The sequence below is a fragment of the Heliangelus exortis genome, chromosome 3 (genome assembly GCF_036169615.1).
Source record: "Heliangelus exortis chromosome 3, bHelExo1.hap1, whole genome shotgun sequence".
Lineage (NCBI taxonomy): Eukaryota > Metazoa > Chordata > Aves > Apodiformes > Trochilidae > Heliangelus > Heliangelus exortis.
The window spans coordinates 49130536-49154453 of record NC_092424.1 but is presented as its reverse complement, the minus strand read 5'-3'; the positions used below and the strand labels follow the sequence as shown (position 1 = coordinate 49154453).

General features: G+C 35.5%; 1 protein-coding gene across 1 annotated transcript in view; it reads right to left on the bottom strand.

The window, feature by feature from the left end:
- Positions 1–23918, bottom strand: part of ADGB (androglobin) — a 96772-nt gene that overhangs the window by 43482 nt on the left and 29372 nt on the right. Inside the window, exons 7-15 of the mRNA XM_071742439.1 lie at positions 23480–23619; positions 21960–22046; positions 20145–20353; positions 18562–18678; positions 13513–13607; positions 10903–11077; positions 9699–9789; positions 6899–7049; positions 3291–3336 (exon numbers count right to left, since the gene is read on the bottom strand). Coding sequence (XP_071598540.1) covers positions 3291–3336; positions 6899–7049; positions 9699–9789; positions 10903–11077; positions 13513–13607; positions 18562–18678; positions 20145–20353; positions 21960–22046; positions 23480–23619 — 1111 coding nt within the window. The remainder of the gene's footprint in view (positions 1–3290; positions 3337–6898; positions 7050–9698; positions 9790–10902; positions 11078–13512; positions 13608–18561; positions 18679–20144; positions 20354–21959; positions 22047–23479; positions 23620–23918) is intronic.

The following is a 23918-nucleotide window of genomic DNA, read 5'->3' as shown; positions in this document are numbered from 1 at the left end:
GCAGGTATTCTGCAAGGAGTCTAGAGATTAGTGAATGTTTTAAAGGAAATACAAAAAGTGACCTAACCTAGTACAGATTATTTAGTCCAATGCCAATAAATGACATTTCATATGCAGGCAACTGAGTAGATTAACTGAAAGGCAAAATAACTTACCTAGGTAGGATAACAGTTATTTTAGAGTTTGGGCTTTTGGGGGTGGTTTCCGGTTGATTGGGGGGTTTTTTGTGTGTGTTTTTATTGTGGGTTTTTTGTTTTTTTTTTTGTAAGGGGTGGGGAAAGGGAGGATTTTTTGACAATGTCAGATTCTAGCTGCTTTCATGGAAAATATAAACATTGTCCACATGATCACTGAAATTTTCCACATTACTGGGTACTACTTAAATATACCCTGTATACACTGTACACCAGTGTCATACTTATTTCTAGCATGCGTATTTGAAATTTCACTTTTTGTTTTTGCTATTTCCATCCTTTATTTAATTTCATTATGTCTTTGGACAGATGCTGGGAACAGCGAGATTTCTGTGAGACAACAGATAAACATGTCAATAAAATTATATTACCAATCACTTCCATCAGATCCAGTATCTGCATCAAAAGTCACTGGCAGTCACAAAAAAATTCATCAAGTGAACGCAACTGCTTTATTGTGACAACACCACAAACTGAGGAAGTGTAAATGTAAGACTTTTCATTTACAACAAAGCACAGCTAAGACTAATGATATGTTTTAGGATAGATGGTAGATTTTCAAAGCTATGATTTCCATGTTCTAGACAAAGACAGCGATGTACTATACTTTCACAAAAAAATGTCATTGTATTTGGTGAACCTTAATAGCACAAAATTTCAAGAGATGTTAGAAGCAGTTTAATAAAAATATTTTAAAATTCTCTTTAAAATCCCACAAAACACCAAACATAAAAACAGGGATTCCTAAACCAAAAACTTTAAATTTTGAAAAGCAATTATTTAGCCAGGGAAGGGTTTGTTTATATTTGTTAGCTTGTAAAATATCATTGCTCTCAATAAGAATGTGTTTCAAATCTGCTTCAAGTGAACAGAAAGAAATTTCTTGACATTAGACTATTAATATGTTTAACTGTCTAATGACCTGCAATCCAATTCTGAAGAAATTAAATTACTGAATTCTCATTCACATACTTTGCAAAATCTGAGCAATTTTTAGCCATGTTAAAAAGACTATTAAAACCCCCGTACTCATAAATAAAACATTTTTACAAGATTTCTCTGTTTTCCTCATTAGTGGTTCATGATACATACTCTCAGATATTTTGTGGATTGCAAAGCAACTGAATTGCTTTGAAGTAATAGTAATATGAAATAACTCTAACTTATAGTACATGACAAAATGCAAAGCACAGGAGCAAGATAAATTACTAAGCCTTCTTTCCCAATTATTTTTTTGCCTTTAAAAATAATTTTTCAAAGATGGCTGTAGTTAATAATTAAGACACTAAAAGGAATAGTATTCTGTAAAGAAAAGCAATCATACCTGTACCACCTGATAGGAGCATAGAACTCCAGTTTTCAAATCCTGTAATAATTAGCAATATTTTCTTTGACAAGTTGGAATAAAGGATTTTGCAGAGAGAAATGACAACATGGGTGGAGATGGCCTAGAGATTGTGAAGAGAACCTGATTACAAAGGATTTTGTAACAGTAGTAATGTAATTAATAGTATTATAGGACAGAGAATGGAAACCTGTCCATTTTGTCCTTGGTTGTGCTATGGAAGCATTACTTTGGTGGGCATTTCTCTAGCAGACTTTTGAGAAAACAGAAAAGGCAGCAATCTGGCTATTGAGATACATCAACTTCAGAGTCAATTAGTTCTGACAGCTACAAAACCAATCTAGAATTCCAACATATTCATAGAAGGTTTAATGAGTCACATACTGTAAACTACAGTATTTCTATTAGGCCTTGGCATTGAGCTGTGCAAGAATAATGGAAGGATATATTTCAAGCTCACTAAATTGCAGCATTTTGATAAAATGAAATTCTTCTGCTTTGCTTCTTTTTTTATTTTTTTTTTTTTTTAGTGGAATGCCATGAATAAGAAATAAAAGTCCATAAGAAAAGATATTCATGCATTGTAGTACATGAAATCAGTATCTGTTCTTAACCTCAAAATTTTATCATTTGCCTTTATTGTACATATACTTACCAAATTTGTTACAAACTATTTGATAGTATAGACTTGGGAGAAGTATGATTTACATTTTGTTTCAAGATACTTAAAAATTCATTCCTCGTTGTACTTTTAGTGTAAGCTAAGTTACTAGAGATGGTTGATAGGTTGTATGTTTTTCCAGAATGGAGAGAATGAGACATTAAAATCCAAAAATATCTAAATATTTGGGTAAAACTGCTGGGTTTATATACTGTAGAAGTTAGGAGGCTGTGCACATGCTTTAACTGGGAGGAAATTTATTGAATTTCTCAGTTATTGTAAGAGAGGTTCATAGATATTACACAAAGAACAAAATAAAAGTTTTAAAATACAGTATTTTGTCTTTTCATTCCACATATCCAACCTTCAGAAATGTCTAAAAAGCAAAAGTGCATTGCATTGGCTTCTACATGGACTGAGAGTTGAAAAACAAAGCCAAGATGAGTACCACATGTGCAAGTCATGGCATAAATAAAGCATAAGTCCTATTCTCAAGTTTCCCATGTTCTTCTGCTCTGAGATTCACTTTCAGAACTCTGGAAAAAGGAAATGTGTTTCCTAGCACTTAGTTTTAGGAGAGATTCACTCTGCTGCAAGCACTTTTAAGAAGGTAGCTCTTACTAAATTCTCCTGCCCAAACCCTTAAAACATTCACTTTTCACTTAAAGAAGCACTCATTTGGAAAAAATGGCTCAGTCTAAATACACTTCAAATACTGATTAAAAAAAAAACACTGACAGAGTAATGGTTATTAAAATAGATGTTGTCCTTTTTTCTCGACTTCTCTTTCAGAAAAAAGAAAGTATAAATCATGGAAAAATTCTCTGTGCAATGCTCTGTTTAACTAGATAGTATCTTATAAGAAATGTTATTTTTTCAAAATGTATTCTACAAATTAGGGAGTTTTTAATACAAGTTTGAAGATGATACTTTGTTTAATTATTAATGCTATTACCTGTTCTTCAAAATCTTTTCTTATAAAACCAACAACCATAAGTATGAGTGGTTTTACTTGTAAATTAGCATTAATGCTGAGGTCAAACAATAATGAAATGACAGGAGTCTGAACATAAACTTGATACACAATTACCTGTACTGTGGGCCTCTTCATTTTCCTGGCAAAAGGAGGTGGTCTCCTATAAAGTGAAAAAAAACCAAAACCCGCAAGGGTGATTATAATATGCATTATTTGCTTAAAGAAAATATTTGGTTTTGAGGCAGTCCTTTCTGAGATAGAGAAACAGACTAGAAGTTACTATAGTAGTAGATTTATTAAAAACAAACAACAAAAAAACAACAACCAAAATAAATTAAAAAAATCACCATAACACCTACCTGTCCATCACCAATAGACAGACCAATGTTTTTCTAGGGAAGTACCTGTGATCTGGAATCTAATTTTTCACCTATAATGGTTTATAGTCATTAGCATATAATTTTAAAAATAATGGTAATGCAGAAATTTATAGCTATCTTCATACTTTCAAGGACTCACTTGTATTGTTCAGCCCCCTAGCTTTAACTATGTTGGTATTTTATTCAAATCCACCCTATAATGTGTTTTAAGATCTGATTTTTTTTTTTTTTAAAGCAGCATCCTTTTCTATTGTAGATGCATGGAAAAATTTTCCACAGTGCTTTATCTGTGGATAAAAAATCACCAGTCTTCTTCCAAAGAAAAGTTCTCTGGATATAATCACAAATGAAGGAATAAAGTTTCAAATACATAATTTTTAATGTTAAAAATGCATTTAAATCTACCTCCAAAATGACAAAGACAAAAAATATTTCTAACAATTCAACACTGTATTAAATTCCTAGGTTTGATGTTGCCCTGAGGATTATATTACCAAAGGGTTTTGCATCTAAAGAAACATTCAGATGCATTCTTTTCTTGCCTACTCCTGAGTCACTGTTTTCACTAACTGGAATATCAGTTCTTGTTTTAGCTGTGATGTGGGAGAAGGTAACAGAGGTGGCTCTTGAAAAATGGCAGTGGTGGAAAAGAAGAAACAGCTGCAAAGCTGTGCACAGACCAAGGAATAGCTTAAAGATACTGGATTACAGGTGCAGTTTCTTTTTTATTCTGTCTCTAATGTTGGAGCCATCCCAAACTGTGTTAGCAAATAGGTATTTGCAGGCTTATCAGAAAGATTCTCAATACGACAAGTGTCTAAGCTGAGAGCACGTCCCTCTCCTAATTCATGTTCCTCATATATCATGTCTCCTTTTTTTCCTGAAAAAATAAGCAGGGAATTTTCATTTTGTGCAGATTGAAGTAATTTTGAGAACTATAAAATTTGTAAAGAAAATATAATTTTTTTTTTTCTACACATCTGTCACCAATTCACTAGGCTTGTGAAATATGTCATAAGAAGCATTACAGTAAGGGTGAAAGTGAGCCTCTTCATTAAATAACCAGGTCCTATTTTATGAAGCTTTTACTCAAAAAAATTCACAAAATATATTTTCTTTGTAACAGTGTGATTCAAGATCAGTTAAATGACCAAAAATAGACTGAAAAAAATATTTTTTTTTAAACTGTACAATTGAAGGGAATGGGAAAATCTGGGGAAAAAAAGAACTTTGAAAAAAATCAATAAGAAGGCATTTGTTCTTTGGCATGAGTATTTTGAGGACACCAGGGATAATGCTATGTCTTTCGATTTGATATTCCTCAAAGGAGGTATATCCAGCTACTAAAATTTTATCTTTCATTTATCAGTAGGCTGTTTCTGTGACAACAGACCTTAGGAACAGTGAATCAGATATTCAGTGATATAACTTCATAAAGTTTACACTGGAGTGAATATGCCAGTTTAAACTTGCTGATGATCTGGCACAGCAATGGACTGAATTTTAGTCAGCTTAAAACAAACCAGCTGCATCCTAGTGATTTAACAAATCTGTAGCAAAGTCTTCAAAGGAGACACCTCCTGAATAGCAGTTGCACAGTTTAAAATGGACACAAAGCAATTCACACTCCATATACTACAATACAAAATTCTACAAGCTAGCAATAACTTAGTGACTTGGGGATATTTAAGTTTCACTGCCACTGCTTGCTTTTATAAACACTATTTGATTTTTTTAAAAGAAAAGTATAAATGTCTATTGTTCAACATATGGAAAGTTCTCCCAGAATTAATATCTCAGAGCTATCCACATAATTTTTTTATTAAATGATTTAATATGTGAAATACATTTTTTCTGCAACTTAAAAATCATTATTTTCTTTTGCAATCTGTGCAAATGCATTCCTACTTACATACTGCAGCTCCTCATATGTAGAGCATTTTTCAGATGAGATTTAAATCAAGGCAAAACTAAGGTTCAAGTACAAGTCAATGAACTGCACATGACTTCTTACATTTAATATCTGAATGCAGCTGCCCTGAGACTAAGTCATACTCATGTCTTTTTCCAATCATTCCAGTTTTATCAGTGTCTCTTTTTCTCTTGTGTTATTTCTCCTTGACTGGATGTTCTGCTGTGACAGATCAGCTTTCTACAGTCACAGGGTTCCTACACTCTTGAACCAGAGGAAGAATCAAAGTGACATTCCAAATTACTTTTATACTTCTAGCACATAAATTTCTATTAATTTATAATTAAGTAAATCTATATTTGTACAGCTAGAGAGACTGAAGTCATGCAAGCAATAGTTACAGACTGTTAGGCACTATTTACAAGCTCTTTTTATTGTGCTGGTTTGATACAGATTTTTGTAAGTCGCAATTACTAAAAAGGCTTAAAAAGGTCATCAAGTAGTAATTGAACTATTGTTTATATATACCTTCTCCTCTCTTCAACAAAGATTTAAACATTAAAACGAGCATTTTCTTAAAGCTTTCTCTAAAAGCAGACTTCGGTAGCACATGTACATTCCAATTTAAAAAGAGAAATAAAAACAAGAAAAAAACCCACATAGTAGCTCAAACTGCCCAAAGTCATCCTTGTAATTTTCTACTTAACTTGTGTAAGATTCATCTTATCTGCTCTGGAAAATTACCATGGAGTAACTAGTAGCTGTTTGGCTAGCTTAGGGAACCTGTGTTCAGTGTGCTACATCTCATGAATCTGTTTGGAGGAAGGTCACTTTCTCAGTGCATTGTTCAGGTGGCTAAGGATTCCCTTTAAAAGGCAAACCTTCTGAAATTTAAGAGTAGACAATCTCAGCATTGGATCTTTAACTCTGTTTCTAGATCTAGACTGAAGTCTTCAACTTGAGAACCAAATGAAGAATCCATTTTAAGGCATGTGTTCATAACGTTTAATGTATTCATGTACATTTAACATGCTTCACTGCAGATAAAATACATAATTGTAACATTAATCAATGAAATAATGTTTATTTATAATGATCTCTGACTATCTTAAGATTCTCCTGTCAAACTCATTCTAAAAAGCAAAATCAAAATATCTTGTAGTGTTAGCAACAGGACTTTCAGAGGAATAAATTGTAAAAATATAGAGTTAAACCAAAAAGTATAAGGCATTATTTCTCATTCAGTACACATCAATATAACTCTAAAGGGCAAAAGGTAGGGAAGTTACTTTAATAACAGGGGAAAAAAAACTTACTGAGAAGTCTTTAAAAACCTATATTTAATTTTCTATTTCTATTTTCTATTTTAACCCTCACTCTCATTTGGTATACAAAATTAGGTCAAGTTAAAAAAATTAAGGAAATATTACCTGCAAAGAATCTTCTGCATTTGAGTTTCTCCCATTATGATTTATATCCACATTACTGTCACTTTCACTTTCATCTTCATCACTTCCAGTAACAGAAGAGAGACAAGATAAGAAATGAAGTCCCTTTTTGATAGAAGACTGTGGAAAGTGTCTAAATAATAAAAAGAAAAGTCAAACCCATACATTTACTTTCGAATTACATCCTCATAACAATTATTAACAAAATTTTGTGGGCCCCACCCCCTTTATTATGATATCTTAAAAGGGCATCATAGAATACACCTATGCATAATTCCTTATCATTACTGGCTTGGCACTACACACATACCAATGTTCAAAAGACCTGAACTGTTGCCCTCCTACCTGACCCTCAAGAAATCAAACCCCAAGTCAGCTGAGAAAAACTAGATAAGAAAGCCACAACTGAATAAATCTCTATGGTATGTAAAGAACAAAAAAAATTATAATGTGTACTACTTAAACGAAGGTAGGGAAAAAAAAACAAAAAAAAACGTGTTTTCTGTCAGAATAGTTTTTGTCTTTTTCCTGAAAATGGGTCTCCATAGCTACCAGACAGCTGAAACACATGATAACCAAGGAAACCTGTGCAAGGCCTGTTCTGGTAGGAGTAAAATAAAACACTGTTGCTGACTTCAGTGGAAGCAGAAGTAATAACTGACGGAAATATAAATAACTCCTTGCTTAAATGAACTAGGAGAACAAGAACAAAACAATGGTGCACACATGTCAATTAGACTTAAATTCCATGTTGCTATTGCAGCAATAAAGAACAGAGAAAAGTATAAGCATGTGTTTTATCTTGCCCCTTTCTCAAGGACTGAGATAATGAGATATCAAGATCGTTAGCAGCAACTAAGTAAGAATTAGCTTGCCTTTGCAAGCTTCAAAATATTTTATAAGAATAAAAGTAAGAGATTAAAACGGTTTCTGTCCCAATTGTGTATTAAAGCCCCTTATCTTATTTAGGCAGTTAATTAAATCATAAAAGATTAAACTAATTGATTGTCATGGACACTTAGCACATCAAATAAACCGTCCTCAACCAAATGGAGTAAGTTGACCATGAAGCACTCTATTAAACATGAAAAAAAACCAATATAAAATATGTCAACATGCAAATACTGCAATATCTTAATTATTATTCTCATTCTTTAATAACCTTTTAATGGGTATTGCTTAGAGCATTGCTGTATCTTTCTACTCCTCTTATTTAAAAACAAACAATAAGTAATTTAACGTATTTTAAAATAAAATGCAACTGTATCAGCAAAACAACAATACTCCCAGAGTACTCCAAGGTCATTTTCATGTACAAATGCTGTTGGTAAAAAAAAAAAAAAGTAAATGGTTTATACTCAGTCCATCCAGTCATGCTGACCAAATTGCAGAACCTGCCAATTATGTAAGCTTACATAGCAAAAGGTGTACACACGTTAAAAAAATATAAACACCTCCATCGATTTACAAATTGTTATTGGACTCAGTCTCAGGAAAAGAAATACGCTGCAGAATAACGAATTTTTGGTGCTCAAGTGGTATGTGATATATTCAATATTTCCTCTGTCAGGAGTTCAGTCAGCATAAAAAAATAAGATCAATAATTCTAGCAGTTGTCTACCGAACAATGACATCATAAACTGAAGCCTGACAGAAATGTATTATGCAATGGGTTGTAGGGAAAAAAAAACCAAGGCCCTTGTCTTTTCTTTTAGTGAGCAAGTATTGTGCTGAATATTGAATATCAACAAGAAGTCATGCCTACACTGAAACTTCTTCTCTAAGATAGCCTGTATAAAGACCTCTGTTTCTGAGGCTGTATAGGAATTCCAAATAGTCTCTAACACAAGACTTTTATATAGGTAGGTTCTGAGCATGAGATTCTTCACTTGCACTCTCAGCTTCTTGTACAAACTATAATGAAGAGAGAACAGCCTGCTGTATTGATAAACATTGACATTAATTATTCCAGGCTAAATATTTGACACCCAGAAAAGCACTGACTGGCCCACCAATGACTTCCCTGTTATGTTCAAGAATTGAAAAAGACCAGTGATTGGAAGAAAAGTTTGAAAGCCATCAAAGAATATTCCTGGTGGAAAGAATCTATTGAATATTCTGCCTCTTTGGACTCATGGAGCAGAGAAACTGGCAAAGTGGTTTTGCCTGACAGAGCTCCCAGCCCTTCCATGTCAGATGCCCTGAGCACTGTGCATTCACCTAGGGGACTGTCTGTACAGGGGGTGACAAGTAGGAACCCACCCCTCAGCTGTGTGCACTCACACCTCCTGGTTGGCTTTCTCACGAGCATGTATATTATTAGCAGATGATAAGGGGCACCATATACAGTTAAGAGCACCCTAACTTGCATCTCCACAGGGAGGTGTGTGCAAGTAGAACCTCCAAAGCAGAAGGTGTGCTTGTAATTCTCAATGCCAGGAGGGCACATATAATTGCATGCATATGTGTGATAAGAAATTCTTGCAATTAGTTACAGAAAGGGGTTCGGAAGCTTGTAGATGTTTATTAAAATGTTCTAAATGCCTAATACAGTGGTTTATCTGTTGTATTGATGATATTGATCCTAAACATACAGTACATAGATTGCTAATTAATTAGGTGACATCAATAAATCAGTATAGTGGTCTGATTGTGATGTACTTTAAGCTACATGACCTGTGCAGTTTTTTCCCGTGACACAAGTGAACATAAGCCATTGTGTTTTCACAATGAATCAGACTAACAATAGGATGTTAATGCTGAAACTACATTGAATACTTACGTGTCTATGGGTATTGTGATAAGATTCAATTTGTAATTAAGAAATAGGCTAGCAATCTCAACATGTTCTTCAGGTTTTTCTACCACAGGCTCTGAAAAAAAGCAACTTGTTAATTATATATTCATAAGAATTACTTAATACTATAATTCTGACAATTTATGTAGAGGATTCCAACCCCCCCATGCCATGGGCAGGGACACCTCCCACTAGACCAGGTTGCTCCAAGCCCTATCCAATCTCTCCCTGAATACTTCCAGGGATGAGGCATCCACAACTTCCCTGAGCAACCTCTGCCAGTGTCTCACCACCCTCTCATTAAAGAGTTTTTTCCTAATGTCTAACCTAAATCTACCATTTTCCAGTTTAAAACCATTCCCCCTTTTCCTATCCCTACATGCCCTTGTGAAAAGTCCCTCCCCGGCTTTTGTAGGCCCTCTTTGAGGTACTGGAAGGTCCCTGTAAGGTCTTCCTGGAGCTTTCTCTTCTCCAGGCTGTACAACCTCAACTTTCACAGCCTGTCTTCATAGGAGAGATTCTCCAGCCTGCTGATTATCTTTGTGGCCCTCCTCTGGACTCACTCCAGTAGCTTTGCATCCAGGGGGATGCAGAACTGGACACAGTACTGCAGGTGGGGTCTCATGAGAGAGGAATAGCTCTATCCACAGTAGTTAGTTCAGAACAGCTATGGCTGCAGATTTTGCCTTTGCTAACTTCCTCTGTTTTCATATTTCAGTATGTTTTGCTGACATGCCTATAATGCTTTCATATTCAAGCTATTGATTGTCATGCATTTAACCCCATTATGCAGTACAGACAAACCCTAGAACAAGTTTACCTCTAAGCTATGAGTTGTTGCAGCAGGACTAGTCACCTACTTTAAATGTTCATAAGATGTTCAGAAGCTTTCATGGCTCTGCATCAGAAGCCTTCTGCACTACTTTGATTACACTCCTTCATTTTCTCCATTAGTGTGCTTTTTTTGAGATAAAGTACGACACTTCTTAAAGCATTTAAGAAATAATAGGGCTAAGAGAAAGTAATTCAAAATTGGCAAAAAATAATAATAAAAAAAAATAGTTAAAAAAAAAGTAACCCTAGAGAAATTGCACTGAAATTAAACTAGCCAGGTAAGTACAGCTCTGAAAATATGTATAACAATTAAAATATAATTACAAAATTATTTTGGAGGTTTGAGAAGACAAACCTTGAGGTTCAGATGTCACAACAGTTTCCTTTTTCAGACGGAAAAGTTTCCAAGAAGGAACTGGTGGTGGCTGTGGTGGTGCTACCAGAGGACAGGACCTAGTTCTAGTGATCAAGACAGGATGGCTAAATATGTGGGAAAGCCCATATTGCCTCAACTTTTCTGAAGAATCAGCCTAGGAAACATGGAAAGATAATCTGTCAGATCTCCTTCTTCATTATCTCTTACAAAAAGAACAGTATGCACACAAAAGTATCTCATGGCTTGGATAATGAAGAAAAAAATAGTTCATCTTACAAGGCTATCTAAAAATATTCTAATTAGAATTTGATATGCAGCAGAAAAAGTATAATTGAATACTTAGGAGTCTTTACATATATTTTACTATTTATAATAGATTCACCAATTCTTTCAACTTATTTATAGAACCATCTTCTTTTAGGTGCTACAGAAAGTAGTGAAGCAGAATGAAGCTGTAAGAAAACAACAGTAGCAGCATTTTGGTTTAAATAAAAATACTTTTGCCATGGTAAAACATCCTTACTTCACACTGGATTTATAAAGTAGCATAATTCTAAAAGCAAGCAGTCTATTAACTTGCAACTTGTGAAACCTCCATAATGCAATGTGACTTTGAACCAGCATATCATTAAAATTAAGTTTTTTATCTGCTAGCTAATTTATGAAACACATTTAAGGCAGTGCAGTTGACCCATACACCAAAGACCTTTGCCATAGGCATAAGAGCAGTTTTAGATGTGGACATTGAGTGGTGCTCTTCCCATTACAATAATAATGGTCCAGTACTTAATATTTTTCATTACTGAAAGTTCTGTTACAAGATTTGTAAATTTTTTCTTTTAAAAATACACCTTCTTTTACTTGCTGAATAAATCACACGTAACTTGTTTCTTTAACATGCTCATGAACAACTCTTTGATTGCTCCTGCTCATTGTCAAACACTCCTGAGGTTCTGTAGCTACAAACTACAAATAATACGGCTGTGGTTTTCAGAGTTATTTGAAGGGAGAAGATCATATCAAACACAGTAAGCTACAAAAGCAATATATCGGCCACCTTTGATCTATGAATTTTCAAAGATATAGTTCATAAGTGGTATCTTGGTACACACAATTTCAAGTAACTTAAAAATGCAAGCTAAAACATCCAAGATGAGAAAAGATTCTGAAGAAAACCAGCTAAGTGCCATAAAGGAGAACTTGTGAGCTGCTGAGTAGAAGACAGACTTGAATGACTCAATATTGATCTTTTTCCATTTTATTTGAGCAAACTTAAGACAACTAAATTCAAGCCATATCAATCCAAGGACACATGCACTAGAAAGAAAAGCTAAAAGTGATACTGCAAAAATTCTGGAAGGAAATTCTGGCACAACTGCAGTCAATAAGAAAATTCTCCAAATTCAGGGAGCAACTCTTATCCAAATGAATCCACTCTTCCAAACTTCATTTATTTCTATCAGTGTAGTATGTTTCAAGCTTGAAAATAGCCTTTTTTAACCCCTATAAAAATCTCTACATCTAATTTATGTCAACTTCCATTTTTCTATCAGTCTTTACTAAAATACTGGCTCCCATATAAAGATTAGTTTGTCTCATCCTATTTGGTCTGCCATGCCTCTTTTTTTCTGTAATCTTTATACCTTAACAGTCTGAAGCCAAGTTTGAGACTCAAAGCCTTATGTAGCAGCAGGGAATACATAACTCTATCACATTGTTTTCAGTTTACTTTTTGATTAGTAGTATCATTTATTATTAGCAAGAAGACAGTATTTTCAGAGATCTTAAATGAAAATAAAATCATAGAGAACAAACTGGTCTTCTAAACAATATAAAATACTGTTCTAAAAAGAAAATAGTGCAGGAGTTATGATCAGTAAAGCCTAATACCTGCAAACCATTTCTGGAAATTGATTCTATGCAGCCTATCATTTTCCTGAGAAGGCAGCTTAAACTTTAGTACCTTAATTACAATAAATATTATTAAAATGTAAAAAAAAAAAAATCTAATTAATAATCAACCCAAGAAAGCCTGCTGTGGAATTATAAATAGCTTTCTGTAGAGTCTAAGTGATTAAATGGGAATTTAAATATTGTTTTCACCCCAGCTGCATGAATTGCTACACTCCAGCTGCTTTCACCAGTTACAAGACTAATGAAAGAAGTGGATATAAACATGTTATTTTTTCTAGAAGAACATATCAGATAATGTATATCAGAGAAGCCATCAACTCTAGTCTTAAAAAAAACCTAAAATTCATGTTTTTCAAGTAGCCCTTAAAATAATGAATCTTTTTATTCAGTAGTATCTCGTTATAATGCATTCTCTACTCCACATCTAGTCTCTCCCACAAGACTTCAGCTTGTAGGATCCAGAGGAAAATGAAGTAGAACTGAAAAAATGAGCAAGCTTTGGCAGGAAAATGCATGTTCAGAAAACAGAAGTATGGAAATGTAAATTTAACTGATGCTCATTACCTGGTGGCTGCTTCACTACACTAATTATTTTTGTAATAACATAGTTGGTACAAAATGAAACTCTCTGATAATAAAGTTATGCTTTGCTGTCCTGAGAGCATAAAATCTTACCATCTTCCCTAATGAAAAAATATCCTCTTCAAACAAATGCAGTGGTACACAGACAGCATACATGACCATTTCTGGCTGGGGTCCCCCAGAAGATTCTACAGAGAAAACATCAACAGGTTTTAGAACAAATAGTAAATAAATGAATATTGTTGTTATTCTGCTATCTTTGCCTTATTTTAAATTTTTTTTTTCTTTGTCCAACTCTTATTTCATTCTAAACAAGAGCTTATTGTAAAGTACTGAGAAGAGAAGCTATGGATTTAAAAACCATATTGTTTTAATCCTTATCTATTTAGACCATCAGCAACCTCTGCATATTATACATCTTTTACAACAGAAACTGCAACTTTAAAACGCTTGAGAAAGTGTGAGGGAGTGACTCTATAGCTCCTATACCACACACCTTATGAAGCTTGTGTCTCTGTACTTTTGCCACAGACAAGGCATTAAGTGCAGAAGCTCGCTCATTTTGTTACCCCTAGAAATCTGCTGCACTAGGCAACCACACAATCTACTCATATCTGTGTCTGTGAAAGAAACCATTGCTAACTCCCAAATGATTAATAGAAACCAAGGCTGGCTGTGCCTTGACCTAGATGATTTTAAAGAAGGTTTCTCTAAGAATAGGCATTTTCTGTGATACGAAATAAAACCAAAGCTGTCTGCATACAAATTAAAAAAAAAAAAAAATAAAAATGGGAAAGAAAGGAAACAGATAAGCAGATGGCTGGAAAATGAAGTTTATCAGACTTAAAATCCTTTTTATTGAGAAGGTATGCAATATTTCTTTCTTCAACCGGTAAGATATCTCTGCATCTTTAATATTCTTCAAGAAATTCAATTACTTGATTAAATATAAGTTGATGGTAAGTCAGAATTACTTTCCAATGGATTCCTAGTATTCCTCACTGTATGCTTGCTATTCCCATGTTAACTACAACTCTCATGTTAGCGGTGGACTCAAACTTATTCAAAAGCAAGGCTAAACTCTAGGTTAGATCTAAGTCTCTACTGACATATCTGATCTTATAAAATGGAGCAGTAGTAGCTACGATGTCCTGCACATTGCAGAACAGTATGTGCCACAAAGCACATCGATCTCATTGATTTCAAGAAGTACTTCTCAAATAAAAGTATTTAACTAAATACCAGGTGGAATGTAAAGCTATCATACTCAGTCCAGATAGGCTGTGAAATAAAATGTCTGCAGGGCCGTCAAGAAACAGCAATAAACAAATTATTAGAGCAGCATATAATTAACCAAGCATACCATATTCGCTTTAATAGCAGTATTACAATATTAGAAAGATTTGGTACCTTTGTACCTTGTCAGTACCTTTTAAAAATAATACATTATTTGACCCTTTTTCACTGTACAAAAAATGAGGAGGATATATGCAAACTATTTGCCAAGTATACTGTTGATTGGAGTGAATTCACCATCTGGGGAAACTAGTTAAAACCAATAGCCTTGAGTAAACTGTATTGTTAGATGAAAAATACTATACAGTACAACAAAACAGTTAGATTCAGCACAGCCTATTATTTATATCCATCAGTGTGGTTTTAAGAATTTTGCAGTGCTTTCTTAAAAATTTCTGAATCCTTGTAGCTGTTCATGTTTCACAGCTGCAGCTTTGCAAATTCATTTATAGGAAATGAGTAGTACACCACCTGAACAAAAATTTGAGTCCCTGGGAGAAGGGAAAGTATCATTTGAATATTCAGTCACAGAAAAATAAAGGCTGTGAATGAAAATTGTTGGTTTTAATAGTTGTTTACTGGCTTTGAAGACTCGTAAAGCATTTTCTCACTGTATCTTAATGTCTTCCTTAAATATTTTTTGTCAAATGAGAGCAGATGGTAAGTTTTAACTTTCCAAAACACTTCAGTTAATTTAAATATCATTAGGTGTGCAGCTCATACATAAACTCTGCTGCTGTGTTCCATATGGAGTGGCTTTGCCTATTGGAGGATGTTTTTTTAGTCCTCAGAAAAACAGCTGTTCTGGGTTGATGCGATGCCATTTTTGGTAGCAGGGCAGGGGTCCCCTCCCCCAAGAATGGCTCTTGCAAGTAGCTGGAATAGCTCTCCCTGCTCCAAGATGCCTGGCCTGTCCTTAGGCTATCATGAACAGAAAGATTTTCTCCTCTGCAATTAACATGTTCAAGAAAAGGAGATACATGGTAGTTAGGAGCAGCACAGAGGAGAAGGGGGAGGTGAGAAAAAGCAACAAGTGGAGAGAGAGAACAACACCAGACGAGAGATCAGCACCAGAGGAGAGCAATTCTAAAGCAGAGTAACCAAGGCGGGTGAGGAAGGAGAGGCAGAAGGTGCCTGAAGAGATTTTTCTTTACGTCCCGTGGTGAGAAGGCAGCCTCTCCTCCAACCCATGGAGGAGCCTGATGGGGCAGAACCTGAAGGAACACAGCGGTGCTGGTGTTGTGGACCGGCTGCCTGTGTAGAATCCTGGTGGAGCAGCTGTGGACCTGCAGCCTTGGGAAGATCACATGGCAGATGCTGTGGACCTGCAGCCATGTAGGGGACTCTTCCTGAAATAGTCTGTGGCTCTGTGGGCCACTCACACTGGAGCAGCTTGATCACAATGAACTGTGCCTGGCAGGAGGGACTCGCATTAGAGGGGTTCCCTAAGGACTTTCTCTCACGGAAGGAACCCCATGATGGAGTAGGGAAAGACTGTGAGGGATTCTTTTCCCTGAAGAGGAAGAAGTGGCAGAGAACAACCTGTGGTGAACAGACCTTAAACCCCACTTCCTGTCTCCCTGTGCTACTTGGGGGAGGAGGTGGAGATATTGAGAACAAAGTTATTTGGTCTTGGGAAGAAGACAGGGGTAGGGGGAAAGTATTTAAGTTCTGATTTGTGTTTTCTCTTTGTCCTGTTCTGATTTGATTAATGATAAATTAAATTGATTTTTCCATGAGTCTGTTTTGCCTGTGAGCATAATTGGTGAGTGAAAACCTCACAGCCCTTGTCTTGACCCACCATGTTCTGGGTGGCTTTCCTCCTCACCATCCCGTAATGGGAAAAACGGGAATCACGTGGGGCTCACGTGGTTGTTTTGTCATTGGCCAGGCTCAAACCTTGACAACAGCCTCTGTGCTTTTCAGAATTGGTATAAATGTTGCAGAATGATAATATGCATTTGAAAACCCAGAAGAAAATATTAGGCTCCAGTCTCTACTTATAAGTGAAAACCCTTTTGACCAGGCAAAAGGAAAAAAGGACTTAAGAGTTACATGTTGTGTATCTTACTGACTCTCATGGTGAACATTACCGATCCACTTCTATGATTTCAGAAATTTTAAAACATAATAATAATATCTCAACAGTTTTGTGACATAGAAAATATTCTTTTCTCTCATTACGAAACTGGTATAAAGACACAATGAGACACAGAAGAAATAAACATCTGGCTTGTACAACAAACTTCCAATTTCTCCATTGCATTCTCTGGTGGAATAAAAGTCCCTTTCCATAACTTCAGAAATTATTAGGAAAACCATTAATCTAGAAACATAAATGGAAATCAGAGCAGTGGCTCTTTATAGGGACAAAGACCCTAAGCAGCTCATATTGTATCATTATAAAAAATATTTATGGAAGGAATGGACTCCCCAGGGAAGTGGTGGAGTCACCATCCCTGGAAATATTTAAGGAAAGGCTGATGTGGCATTTAGTACCATGGTCAAGCTGATGTGGTAGTGCTAGGTCATAGATTGGACTTGATGATGTCAGAGGTCTTTTCCAGCCACAATAAATCTGTGGTTCTGTGACTCCTAGGTAGGAAAGGAGTTATAGTTACTAGAAGAAAAGGCTGATGAGTAGAAAAGTGCAGACTGAATGCTAAAACTGGTCAGTAGAAACATACAAATTGTCTGCAAAAGCTTCCCAAGAACTGGCTGGCTGACAAGCCACAGGACCAAAGAGCTCATTGCTCTCAAAAAGAGCCTTTATGCATCGGGTGAAGGGCTTGCTTTTCTGCTGGATCCACACAACAGGACAAATAGAGAAACAGGTTCAATGCTTCAAGGATCCCACAATTCATACTGTATTGGGTCTGTCTGGGACAAAGCTAAATTTCTTCAGAGCAGCCCATATGGTGCTGTGTCTCAGATATGTGACAAAAACATTGCAATGTGTCTGGCACCTATTGCTGATTAGAGCTTATAAAGCACTAAATCCTTCTGGTTCTCACTCTGCTGCCCCAAGGAGTACACTGGGTGAGGAAGAGGTTCAGTCTTTGTGATTGCCTCCTCCATCCTGCTGGTGGGGAGTGAGTAAACGAGTGGGGGCTTAGCTGCCACACAGTGTCAGCCAACCACATTATAACCCACACAAAATCAAAAGCTTGTAGGATAAGTTTCTGAATACTTTGAAGTAACTGGTATCTCTATGTGTATGTACTTAAGAATGTAACAATACACAATGAAAACAAAAAAGCCTTTCCATTTTAGAGATAAAATATAGACAATGACAAGAGTTGCTTAATACCTCTTTAGAAATAATTCCTATTTATCACAGAAAGAAGAACAATTCCCTAAAGTACTCACAATAGGCAGAGTGAAAAGTTGCAATAGGGCAATAATGCACTTTTATGGTACTGGGAAGGAAATATTTTTCAAGCCACTTACTCTGAAAGAGGAAGAGAAATAGGAAGAGCAAGAAAATACTGTTGCATTAATAAAGTAGTTATTGAACAAGTAAGTTAATTATTGGAGAGGAAGGTTTTTGTGGGTTTTGTTGTTGTTTTTTTGGATTTTTTTTCAATACAGAAAGACAGCTTACCACTCGGACAAATCTTGGTCCAATATGACTGGCCATAAACTGTCAAACATTCTACATAGGTTTACTCCACCTTTTGAAATCAAACACAAGCTACTGCAGTACTGTTCTTAATATGATACAGGATTTTAGTAGGTTAAAACCTGCAATTTTTAAACAAATTTTCAAAACCAAAGAAAAGCAAAGCCCTTTGCTTTACATGTCTCTTCTGCCTGCATTTTTAGATTCAAAAGAACAGTACTTACTTTTACTTAAGGTCTGAGAATGCTGGGCCTCTGCCAATACTTGCGAAGGGCGATGTCCTTCCTTGTTCTTTTCTTTTTCTCCATCTTTGCTTTTCTTTTTTCCTGTTTCTTTATTCTCTGTTTTTTTTATTGAGCAAAATAAAGATTAAGTATTTTTCTTTTTCAGATACAAACTTTCAGTCATAAATTCTCATACTGTGTAAATGTATTACTAACATTTCAGATAAATTTTTAAACAACTCAACCACAAACTATTTCAGAGGAATTGGGAAAGAATTAAGAACTAATGTATTTCAATTCAAAATAAAAATTAAAAGATCTGAAGATGTAAATGCAGAATTATTGAGAGGGGGCCGGGAAGGTTTTGGTCTCACCTTCCAGTTAGTACACAACTCTCAGGTCCCTACTCTAATGTTTCGAATTCTGAAATTGCTGGCACCGTGCCAAATATTTTCTTCACGTCCTTGCACCAGAAATTTCTGAAAAGATCTAACACAGATGAGGGAAAGGTTCCAAAAGACATGCAAGAAGAAAGTCTCACACAGGCAGAACCTGCTTTCAAGCCTTAGGACTCAGAGAATATGAAAACAAAAAATCCCAGACATTACTACAGCATCTGAGTAGAGCCTCAGAGTTGGAGGCTGAAGTTTTAGGCAGGATTAAATTTACAAAGTTTTCTGGGAATAAATTACAGCACCCTGTAAATAATAAATTACAGAACTGCTGTTTCCAGTGGCTGTATGCCTGTGTAGGGTACGTCATAAAACGGTAGCAAGAATTTCTAAGAGGGGAGAGTAATCCTGCAGCCAGGTCTCTTCTAATATTTTTCTAACAATTTTGATAATTAGGACTTAGCATTTGGGATTCAAAGTGAGGAAGGCAGGCATTTTTCTGAAAATCTAGGAAGAAACAGAAATTTTAGTGTATTAATTGTACCTTCCAAAGACTGCAGAAATGTTGAGAAATTGCATCCAACCCTTCAAGTTAAAACAGCAACTAAGAAAACTCAGTCTCAAATAAAAACACTGAAGAGTAACATACTTGAACAGGTAAGTTTCTTAAACCTATTTTTTTTTTCATTTCAATGTAAATAGGATTAGCAGCTCTTGAAGAAAATTAATAACTATACCTAGCAGTGTAAACAGAAAAAAACGCTATAAATAAAAATACAGGTAGACATTGGAATGCATTTGTCAGAAACCCATGTAGGTAATCATGCTTTTAACACACATTATGACACTAATAATTTAATGGTGGTCAAAGTAGCATTGCCTTTGGGAAAACTGTAACCTCTCGGATTGTCTTCCCTCTGCAAGGAAACAGTCTGTAGAAAAATGGCTGTGACACAGAGATGAACAAATCTCTGCCAGAAAATGAAGCTGATTACATAACAGAGACTCGTACTGCTTCTGATAAGATCTCTAGTTACAACTTGTTAGAATCTACAAGCATTGCAACATGGTCAACGAAACAACAGCTAACCCACAGAGCTGCATGTAAGGAAATACAATTTAAAAGCCAGAGGTTATGCTAACTTTATTTATGCTAGGCCTACAAAGATAACACTGTCTAAAATTACAGACCTTTCACAAGTTTATCAGATTTCTCTGCTTTCTCAGCTTTATGTGAATGCTTATTCCCAGATGGAACTTCATTTTTTTGGTCTGATACTTCAGTCTCTTTAGGGTTTGTATCTGACTCAGTAACAATTTCTGGAGTATTCTTATTTGGCAACTTGAATTCTGGCACAGTCCTTTTCAAAAAGCCCCAGACTTTGTCCAAGTATCCAGGCCTTTAAAAAAACCCACACATATATGTCAATGAAAATGATATTTGCAATGAGAAAAGAAAGTATTATATTAATTTAGGCAACACTATATTACAAATGACAGTACAACTCTTAGAAAAGTTATTGGGTAATTTTATTCTTTATTTATTAAAACAGATTTTGTGTATCAGTTAAGAGACTGATTATGAACAGATCCATAAAGAGCTGGTGCTTAAAGAAGCACACAAATAAAGCACCCTTTCTATAGTTTTTTAGTAGACAAAAAGTTGCAGCAAGGAAATTTGCAGACAGCTTTCCTACTATACACCACACCACATAACAACTTGATTCTGACTCTGTACATCAAAAGCCTTCTCAGAAGTACTTCCAAACCAGGTTTTCCTAACTGTTTCAGCACAGGTAGTTCCACACCTCTCCTACTGATTCCACAAGTAACAACGTTTTTTTGATATGATGTGATAGCTGCAGCCCTACTTTTTCTCCACAGAAACTCAGTGATTCCAAAATAACTAAAACTGATTGTTTTTTTCCAGAGCCATGAATAAGTTTTATGCAAGCTAGTGCCATGGAATCTTAAAAAAAAAAAAAATTAAAAATTACTTGTCCAGTGAGTTAAAGCCATCTTACACTAACATTAAAAAAAAATCTGTCCCATTCACATTTCCTTATTCCTTACTATATTTGCAGTAAGCACCCGAGTCATGAATAGCGTTTTTGCTTTTGCAGTTGTAAAACTAACTACATAGAGAAACAAAATGCAGGTTATTTAGATTTCTAAGTCCATGGGCGACATACACCCCACAGTAAGACACTAGTACACCAAAAACACAAATCGTAGGCAAGGCTTGGGACACAAAAATTGCAGAAATAAAGGCCAAAATAGCCTTTACACAATTACACCTAAATAAATTGTACACATATCTAAACGATTTGTTATCAAGGTATTCATTAGAAAGTGTACATCAAAAGGCAAAAAAGTGTAATTAAAAAAAAGTCTAAATATCTGGTGCCTGCATCCAAGTCATTAATTCAGTAAAAAGTATGTCAAGCTGGAAAATTATGTCTGGTCTGGTCTCAAAACCACAAAATGACGTACACCGGATTCCTGAAAAATGTTGTTATAGGTTGGAAATACTATTTTGGCTTGGAAATACAAGTGTTCCAATCTAAAAGTTGAAAACACCACACTAGTTGAATTTGATTACTTCCAAATTCATGACATATACTTTCTTTAGTACATTCAGATACAAGGTTATTATTACTGACAGACTTTTCTTTTCTGCTATATTCTATATATTAGACGGAACAGATTTCTCTAACTCTGTTTCACCACAGTGGTTAATATTAGTTAAATATAATTAATTTTATAAAGTACAGGCATCAGGTTAACATGACAAATAGCTTTACAAGCAACTGTGTGACCTACAAAGAAAAACACAATAAAACTGCATTCCCTGAGGGCTCATTTATCAAGTGCCAGAATAAAAAAGCATAGATTTCCCAAAGCTGATGCTGAAGCACTTTTAGGGGTCAGTTTTATTTTTCATAATGCCTTATAGAATTAATTATTGAACAACCAATATGCAAATTGTTTAATCGAGGAACTTACTGGAGAGGAATAACTTCTGGTATCCACCCAGTCAGTGCATGTAGAACTGTGAATTCCTCCAGCTCTCTTTTTCCAGTTGCAAGTATACTATGAGACAAAAGCAGACATTATCCAAATTTATAATACAACCAGCTCACAGTAAACTCTAGTCTACATAGCTTTCTGTAGGAGCAGGTCCATACACAAACAGAATAGCTTGCTGAAAAACAAGTCATTACTTGTGGTTTTAGGAGTTTTCCAAACCACTGGCTGACTACAGCTTCAAATTTGCTTTAATGCTTTTGCATCAAGCCCATTAATTTAGTGTTCCCTCTAGTACAACAGCATAGTTGCAAAACTGTTAGCAAGCACACTAGGTACACTAGCACAATGTAAAGCCTCTTTTTGAAGGGGCAGAGAATGTGGATTTGAAGTCCTTCACACTAGAAGGGGGATATAAATCTAGAACTTCCATTTCCTGAGCAGCTGCTCTAAATCCCAGGTTATTAGGCACAAGTTGGCTGTATTTCCAGTGAACAGAACACTTCTTCAAATCAATAGCGTCTCCTACTCTCTGGAGAGAATTCCATCCGTACCTCCTGAGAGGACCAAGACTAAGGATGGCCAAGACTTGTACTCTGACAAAATGCAGTATCTCAAACATGTTCCTGCAAACACTTTCCTTGTGGGCAGCTCTAGGCAACTTCATACCCTGTGCAGAAGTACTTGATTTAGATCACACTTCCAACAAAGATAACTTGATATGATGAGAACAGGGAAACCTGACTATCCAGTTCAATGAGTTTTGAATTATTTTCTGAAGCTCAGTCATTTAAACACTTGGTGTTTATTGCTCATCTCATAGGACCTGTGCCCATAATCATCAATTACTGCACCAGGGGCCACTCCCTACTTTCCAGGTCAGTTTTGGGGAAGTGGGTCACCAGACAGGCAGCAACAGCAGAACTGTAGCAAAAGCATCAAAAGTAGCTTACAATACCCTATTTTCAGTACTAGTTAAGACTTGTTAAAGCTGACAATTAAAGCTCCATTAAGACTTCCTGGACATTTCCATTTGGCAGAAAACCACATATGAAAATTTTTTAGGAATAATAACAAACAGATAAAGCAAAGAGGGAAAAGTATTTTCTGAAAGTTTTCTGTGTGCAAGTTTACAAACACACCCCAGAAGAAAACACTCCAACTTCATCGCTACAGGGTTACAGTAAAGCAATATATTGCTTTACTGATTTACAGTGTCAGCTTTCAGAGAAGCGTACATTTGTCATTAGGAACCTTTTTACAAAATCCTTTTTGCCATTCCTGGAGGTGTTTAAAAAGCTTTTAGACGTGGCACTTTAAGACATGGCTTGCTGGTTGTAGTAACTGGATTATAGTTGGACTTGAATGTTTTGTCGAACCTTAATGATTCAATGCTTAGAATTCTATGAAAATGTGTTTCCCATATATACTAAAAACAACCTTCTGCAAATTCCATGTGCCTTCACAAAACAAATCAAAAGTGAGATGACTAATTGTACCTGGTATTTGCCAGCTTAATGATGGCTTTGGAGAGCAACATTGGCCAAAGTTCAGTTTCACAAGTAGTAGCTGGTAGTAACAAATTATCCTCTTCATCGAAAGGCATTGTGTCATCAACAATGATCTTTCTCCAGCACCCCTAAGACAGAGGGAGGGGAAGGCAAGAAGAAAGAAGACACCAAGTTTGTGGGCTGAAAACAACCTGCATATAAGAGAACTTTGAACATTTTACCAAGAACCCAGTTCTACTGTGATTTGATTTACATTACTTTTTAAAAAGTTCTCATATAATAGCTGAGAAGCATGGAAACAGTATCCATAGCATTTTATTACTGCTTTGACTTACTTATTTCAGACATCATTGTAATTGCAGCTATTTCCAAATATATTTTCTCTTTCATGTGTGTAGCACATCATGTGTGTGTAGTCATTGCTGTT